This window comes from Tenebrio molitor, chromosome 8 (assembly GCF_963966145.1).
Source record: "Tenebrio molitor chromosome 8, icTenMoli1.1, whole genome shotgun sequence".
NCBI lineage: Eukaryota > Metazoa > Arthropoda > Insecta > Coleoptera > Tenebrionidae > Tenebrio > Tenebrio molitor.
In genome coordinates, this window is record NC_091053.1 from 14,324,289 (window position 1) to 14,332,375 (window position 8,087).

General features: G+C 35.6%; 1 protein-coding gene across 2 annotated transcripts; it reads left to right on the forward strand.

The window, feature by feature from the left end:
* The first annotated feature begins 235 nt into the window (after window positions 1-235).
* On the forward strand, window positions 236-8,027 carry LOC138136528 (farnesol dehydrogenase-like). 2 transcript variants are annotated; one of them, XR_011161321.1, is made up of 5 exons: window positions 236-539; window positions 7,131-7,335; window positions 7,382-7,638; window positions 7,692-7,830; window positions 7,881-8,027. XR_011161321.1 is itself a non-coding variant. In XM_069055752.1 (5 exons), exons 1-5 carry the CDS (start codon window positions 444-446, stop codon window positions 7,920-7,922), a joined length of 747 nt encoding a protein of 248 aa, XP_068911853.1. In that variant the 5' UTR covers window positions 240-443; the 3' UTR covers window positions 7,923-8,027. The 2 variants fall into 2 exon arrangements, 1 of the variants encoding a protein (XP_068911853.1); XM_069055752.1 differs by having other exon boundaries at window positions 240-539; window positions 7,684-7,830.
* Window positions 8,028-8,087: the final 60 nt, after the last annotated feature.

The window sequence follows — 8,087 nt, forward strand, 5'->3', positions numbered from 1 at the left end:
AAAACAACATTATCTAATGGATTTAATGTTTCTCAAACCCTTGTCAAAATAAAATGTCATTTTTCGTAATTGCAGAACGGAGCGGAATATAGGGGATGCTGGGACAGGTCACGGACTTGCAAAGTGATGGAAATATTGTTAAACGTCAGCTATTGCAACACGTGCGCTGCAGACTTTTGCAATTCGCCTGAGACAAAAATCTTTCCAAATTTCGTACTAGTTGTTGCATATTTTTCAGTTTCGTTCATAGTTTTTTTTAATCCAAAGTGGTCAATATAATTGACGTGTGTCTAATTAATGCACAAAGATCTTCTTTATTGGTACTAATGATGTTTTGAGTCAAGTTGCCTAGTTAACATTGATTATTGATTTCGACCATAAATTATGTCGTATTCTGGGAAGTGTGGCAGTTATTATTCTGTTTTTATCAAGTAAACACGAAGATGGAACGCTGGGAAGGAAAGGTTGCTGTCGTGACAGGAGTCAGCTCTGGAATTGGCGCTGCAATCGCTAAAACTTTAGTGGAGAAAGGACTCAAGGTGAGTATGGAACTGGATGACAATTACAAAAATGTACTCTGATGTCTGTGTTTAAAATATAACTTTTTTGAATAAGTGTAGTTGATTTATTGTTGTTTTCTAATGTTAAAACATTTAATACAGAGTGATTCACGAATACAATCATGACCAACTTCATTAAACTATGTTATGGCCATCCCAAATGTCGAAAAAAATTAAACCAAATGACAAGTCGATGATGGACATAGACAAATGATGGACATAGACAAAATAAGAACATATAGAACGCAAACTCCCTATACATTTTTTGGGCACAAAGCGTTTACCGCCATCTCTTATCCTGGTGAGGGTGCAAAATCACAGCCTACTGGATGAGTTTACCTTTCCTTTGATTTTTTTTTATCATCGCAAATTTTCACAACAAATTAAAACGCCAGCAATACTTTCGATATTTTATTTTCAACCGTTTTTGATACAGTTCTGCTTCATTTTTATAAATATTATTCCTAAATGTTACCGTTCTCGTATCCTACCACTTAAAATTAAATTTTACCCCTTAATGTAAATGTGGTTAAATGAATTATTTTACCAATAATTTCATCTTCAATTTTATTTTTAAGTGAACGAAAAATTAACATTAGGTACTTATGTTTGAATTACCGTTAAAATTTTGCTTTTAATATTATCGGCCGAAATTATGTTACTGAATATAATTTTGAAAATATCATGAATCTTATTATCATTTTTTACAAACTCTAAAAAACTCACACTTGCCACTTTCTGCTAAATTTTAGTATACATCCAAAAATCCTTCCAATGTTTTCATTCAATTTTTTTTTATGGAAGGAAGTACTGTTTTTTTAATTCAAAAATTTTTCCAAAGTAGGTACATATTGCGTAAGTGTAGGACTGCTTCCTGCCAACATTTTGTGTGCCACGGATTTTTGTAAACTCCACAAGCAAGAGGTTTCTCGCAACGTGGGCGAAATGTCCCTCCCTCCAGATTATTATCCAAGAGTTTGTCAAAAAAGTTATTGTTTTTGCAGTTCCCAAGTCTTCAGTGTAGGGCTCTTAATTCGCCCCACGCTGAATCATAAAGATAAACCTTCACTATACAGGGTGGTCCCGATATAACCTGCCAAAAAAAATCTGGGTCATTAGAAGGATCTAACAAGTCCAAAAAACACCTTTTCATTAGGTCCAAAATAATGGGGATAAATTAACCCCTATCCACACCCTTTCGACGCTGCTGACCACAAAAATACGTACCTACTCAGGAATTAATTGTTGGTGTTTGTAAGGATGACAGTATCTAAGCAACATAGGTACCTGAATCGTTTATGACAAATTTCAAATCTGACAAACTAAATCAAATTAATGACATTTATTGAAAACGCTGTACACCGTGTGCGTTAATTCACCGGCTTATTTAGGTACAAAAGCTGATTTTGTAGACTGAGATGAATAAGTAGGTAATAAATAAAGTGATGTTCCTCAATGTGTAAATAAATGTAGAGGTAGTGTGTGTGCAAAATTGTGGAAGAACTGTGTAATAAGAGTATCGTCTTAATTGTGGTTAAATATCCAAAATAATGTATTGAATAAATTTATTTACACTTTACATATTCGTACTTTCAATTCTAACTGAGAACATCTACTAACCAATGAAAGGTAAACTAGACTAGAAAAATTATTTTATAATAAATGTTCTGTGTGCCTTCCGTTGGCATTTAAGCACATTTGAGTACGCCGGTACCAATTTTCATAATCATAATTCAGTATTTCTGGGTTTTTACCAATCTGGTTCGCGGCGTCTGTTACGCATTTCTGGAGTTGGCCTTTTGTATTTATTTCAACTTCGTATACCAAATCTTTCGTGTGGCCCCAAAAATTAAAATCCAGAGGGGTTAAATGGAGGATCGGGGACGCCATCGTATTGGAATCAGTCAGAACCAACCTCACATAAATGCTGATCTAGCTCCACAAAAGTACAACGGGACGGAAGGACTCCTTCAGGAAAATGCTCGCCGTATGGTCGCCTTGCCGGTCTTGAATTACTACGTGTTTCGCCATAGAGTAAATGCAAATCGGCGTATTCTTGTTTTGTGAATTTCATAACTTTTTGAAGGATTCGCAAATTGACAAATGTCATAGGTGTTACAGGTACCGTTGCTAAAGAAATTGCAGCCAAGTAACCAGAATTACCTTTTTAAAACTGATTAACTCATTAGCGTACAGCAAATTTTGACCAAATTTTCAATTATTTTTATCTCGAAAACGAAAAGACTTTTATTGGAAATATTTTTTATGTATGAGTTCTACTCATCGTCACCTATTACTGGATTTCTTTTGGCAGGTTATATCGGGACCACCCTGTATAGTCCAATTTCACACTTAAAATTTCTTCGTTTACTTTCCAAACCAAATCTTTTGTTATCCTATAATTTCTAATTCCTTTAATAAGATGAGGTGTATCAAATAATGGTGTAATCTCTTGGTTGAAGTATTATTTTTCTTTTAATTTGTTGATTGTTTTCTATACAAATTTTGCTTGATTCTTTCAACAACAAATTTAGCAATCTTAGCAGCGGTACTACATTATATGTGAACGTGAGACAGCCTCATTTTGAATTACAAGATAGTGACATAAAGATTGACACTGCTTTGACTGATTTTTAGATTATTGAGATTACTTTGATTTTAAAGTTTTGACTTTTTAAAACATTTGCGCCCTCTTGCGGTGTGGTGAGGGTGCGCTAAACAATTTTCCAAAAATTTATTAGGGACTTTTCATTCTATAGTATTTTATTTTCTCTATGATGATGGCATGGCCTACTAAATCTGAACTGCGCTGCGCGTATTAATAAGCGCAGCGCAGTTCAGATTTAGTAGGCCATGATGATGGAGATGAAGTGGCGATATCTAGTGAAATTTAGAATAACCACACATTTAAAAAGTTAAATATCAGGTTATGTTATATGCTATTTCATTGTCAAAAACTGTCAGTTTATACGTTTTCGTCGTAGAACTTGATAATTTCGGAGTAAAACGATGCAAGCATTACAGAATTCGAGGTTCTAAGGCGCTAACTTTCCTCTAAATGCGTTTTTACGCACGCAAGTGTGAAGGATCACAGCCATAGACTAATCACAGCAAACTAACGCCGAATCGGAATTTCGTCGTGGAACTTGAACATTCCGGAGTAAAACGATGCAAGAATTACAGAAATCGAGGTTTTAAGACGCTAAATTTCCTCTAAATAGGTTTTTACACAAGCAAGTATGAAAGATCACAGCAAAACCGCTCCGAATGGGAATTTCGTCGTGGAACTTGTACATTTCGAAGTAAAACGATGCAAGAATTACAGAATTCGAGGTTCTAAGACGCTAACTAATTTTTCATGTTCCTGCCATAGTGTCATAAAAGTATAAACTGACAGTTCTTGACAATGAAATGGCATATAACATAACCTGATATTTAACTTTTTAAATGTGTGGTTATTCTAAATTTCACTAGATATCGCCAATTCATCTCCATCACATGACCAACTTCATTAAACTATGTTAACGAATTTCTTTTCTAGTACCACAAATTTCCCGAAGAACCTCAAACGATTTAGCTCTAACTCCACTGTCGCTGGGAAATTGAAATAAAGGTTTTTCAGAATTGCCACAAATAATGCATTTAATGAGCATTTTCAGAGTTTTTTGATTGACAAAATTTCAAATTTGACGGCAATTTTACCTTAATGTCTAACAAACAGATGGCACCACTTCATCACTATCCCCATAGATAAAATAAAATACTATAGAATGAAAAGTCCCTAATAAATTTTTGGAAAATCGTTTAGCGCACCCTCACCACACCGCAAGAGGGCGCAAATGTTTTAAAAAGTCAAAACTTTAAAATCAAAGTAATCTCAATAATCTAAAAATCAGTGAAAGTATTGTCAATCTTTATGTCACTATCTTGTAATTTAAAATGAGGCTGTGTCACGTTTACAAATAATGTAGTACCGCTGCTAAGATTGCTAAATTTGTTGTTGAGAGAATCAAGCAAAATTTATATAGAAAACAATCAACAAATTGAAAGAAAAATAATACTTCAACCAAGAGATTACACCATTATTTGATACACCTCATCTTATTAAAGGAATTAGAAATTATAGGATAACAAAAGATTTGGTTTGGGAAGTAAACGAAGAAATTTTAAGTGTGAAAATGGACCATATAGTGAAGGTTTATCTTTATGATTCAGCGTGGGGCGAATTAAGAGCCCTCCACAAAATTACGGACATACAGATAAGATCCAAAAGATGTCCTATGCAACTCAAGTTTTGAATCGTCATAATCATGATTAATTCAACTATCAGGTTATTAGTTAACTGTGGTAATTTCTAATAACAATTGTTGTTAATAATCTAATATATATTTTAACTAACAGGTAGAACAAACCTAAATGATGAAGACTTGGGAACTGCAAAAACAATAACTTTTTTGACAAACTCTTTGATAATAATCTGGAGGGAGGGACATTTCGCCCACGTTGCGAGAAACCTTTTGCTTGTGGAGTTTACAAAAATCCGGGGCACACAAAATTTTGGCAGGAAGCAGTCCTACACTTACGCAATATGTACCTACTTTGGAAAAATTTTTGGATTAAAAAAACAGCACTTCCTTCCACAAAAAAAATTGAATGAAAACATTGGAAGGATTTTTGGATGTATGTATACTAAAATTTAGCAGAAAGTGGCAAGTGTGAGTTTTTTAGAGTTTGTAAAAAAGGTTAATAAGATTCATGATATTTTCAAAATTATATTCAGTCATTTCGGCCGATAATATTAAAAGCAAAATTTTAACGGTAATTCAAACATAAGTACATACCTAATTTTAATTTTTCGTTCACTTAAAAATAAAATTGAAGATGAAATTATTGGTAAAATAATTCATTTAACCACATTTACATTAAGGGGTAAAATTTAATTTTAAGTGGTAGGATACGAAAACGGTAACATTTAGGAATAATATTTATAAAAATGAAGCAGAACTGTATCAAAAACGGTTGAAAATAAAATATCGAAAGTATTGCTGGCGTTTTAATTTGTTGTGAAAATTTGCGATGATAAAAAAAATCAAAGGAAAGGTAAACTCATCCAGTAGGCTGTGATTTTGCACCCTCACCAGGATAAGAGATGGCGGTAAACGCTTTGTGCCCAAAAAATGTATAGGGAGTTTGCGTTCTATATGTTCTTATTTTGTCTATGACTATCCCATGGCCAACTTCATCTAGCTTCCGCTGCGCTCCATACGGCCGTCCCAATACGCCAATTTTCATTGTTGAAATTGATTCTACTAACCTCAAAAAATCGTTTGGTAACTAGCCCCAACTAGCGGAGAAAAATGTTAATAACAATGATTGACGTTTCCTTCAAAAGTGTCATGAAGTTTCAAAAAGATATGAAAATCAAACGAAAATATGTAATAGTAAAAACTGGAAAATATATAACTATATTTAATACATCATTTACATAAAACAATGGAAAAGGAACAAAACTCGAAAGTAACGTAATTTTAAAAAGCATAAAGGAGTGATAACTAAAGAACATACCTAAATGGGTGGATAGGTAGGTAGGTATGTAGGTACCTCTTTGGTAAATACGTAGTATTATAATTTTAAAACCTTTCCACTTTGGGTTTATTAGCAATTGATTTTCTTTTTATGGAATCAGTTTTTTGTGAACAACTATTCTTTAAAAGTGGTTTCATCAATAAATTCTATAATAACTTTACAAATTTTGTCTTTATGTGTGTTACAGATAAAGAGGGAATTACGAATTAAATGTGGAAGTAAAATTGTTACGAGTTGTTTGCAAATATTTTCTTGGGCCAAATATGACAAAATTTCTGTGGTGGCAATATCTGCCAATTCTTTAAAAAAACTTACAAACTGATAATTTGGATAAGTCAACGATTTTGAAGATTAATTGAACCTAAAAGAGGACCAGGGGTTGAAAAAGACAATATAGGAAAGAGACAACTGTCGCAGTGAAATATTTCATTTAATTTTTTTACAATATACCCTGCTATCAAAGCAACAGAAGCTACATATTTGGGGTTACTGCAATTAAAAATAATAATTGGTTTACTTAAATTTCGAATTTTCTCTAACAGTCGAAAGGGTAGTATCAAGTCCGGTTCACATTTTTCCGCCAAACTGACAAAAAAACACGGTTTCCCCATCAACCCATAAAGATTTATGTTAAAAATTTTACAACAGATGGGGCTAGTTACCAAACGATTTTTTTAGGTTAGCTGAATCAACTTTAGACCCTTATTGGGACGGCCGTATGGAGCGCAGCGGAAGCTAGATGAAGTTGGCCATGACTATCCATGACATACTTCATACGAAGCTCATTTTAATGGCCATAACATAGTTGGTCATGGTACAATGAGACAAAAATGTGTGATGCAACCAGCAATACATGTTCTCCCATTACTAGAATGATATGATATATCCAGGTTGGCGGTGAAACAAAACCCAATTTAAACTTTGACGTTTCTAACGCCATTTTGAATTTTTCACTGATCTCTTTTAAAATGTATCTACTCCAAGGTTATCGGCCTGGCCCGTCGCATCGACCGCGTCGAAGAGCTCGCGTGCTCCTTGGCAGACCAACCCGGCGAACTCTTCCCCATCTCCTGCGACGTCACCAAAGAGGACAACATCCTCGAGGCCTTCAAATGGGTGGTGGAGAACGTCGGCCCCGTCCACATCCTCATCAACAACGCCGGCCTGACCAAACTGACTAACTTGACAGGTGAGTTCCTCATCTCTAAGAGTCCCATCCAACACGTCCCTTCAAGATGGCAGCACCGAGATGTGGCGCGAAGTGTTCGACGTTAACGTCCTGGCGTTGTGCATCTGCACCAGAGAGGCCGTCAAAGTGATGAAAGAGCACGACATCGACGGACACATCGTCCACTTGAACTCGATTGCTGGCCACGTGGTGCACAACGTGCCGAGCTTCAACGTCTACCCTGCGTCCAAGTTCGCCGTCACGGCCTTGACGGAGAGTCTGAGGCTGGAGCTGGTGCAGCAGAAGAGTCGCATCAAGGTCACGGTAAGTAACAATTAATTAAAATTATTGATGACGTTGATTATTTAGAGCATCAGTCCCGGGGTGGTGCGCACCGAGTTCCTGGAAGGCATGTCCGGTGACGACAAAGACGTGATCAGACAACTGCCGTATCTCAGACCTGAAGCAGTCGCCGATGCCATCGTCTACGTTCTGTCCACGGATCCGGCAGTCCAGGTGCGGCCTTGCAGCCCCTCTTGAATCCACATTAACAAACAATCTTGCAGATTACTGAATTAACAATCCGTCCAGTGGGAGAACCGATCTAGGCCTCGCAATTATTCTGATCGCACATTATATAATAGATACCCTGTTTGTTTTTAATTAAACAATAAATAAGAAGAGGCCGTTACAAGTTGTTTTCATTCTGCTCTATAAAAGATGAGTCAATTTAAATCCCAGTCAGTTCCTGTTCACAATTCCCACGCGAGCTA

Coding starts and splice junctions, on each gene's coding strand:
- LOC138136528 (XM_069055752.1), top strand. CDS start 444: ATGGAACGCTGGGAAGGAAAGGTTGCTGTCGTGACAGGAGTCAGCTCT. Junction 7,336..7,381: donor CAAACTGACTAACTTGACAG/GTGAGTTCCTCA, acceptor CGTCCCTTCAAG/ATGGCAGCACCGAGATGTGG. Junction 7,831..7,880: donor CCACGGATCCGGCAGTCCAG/GTGCGGCCTTGC, acceptor ACAATCTTGCAG/ATTACTGAATTAACAATCCG.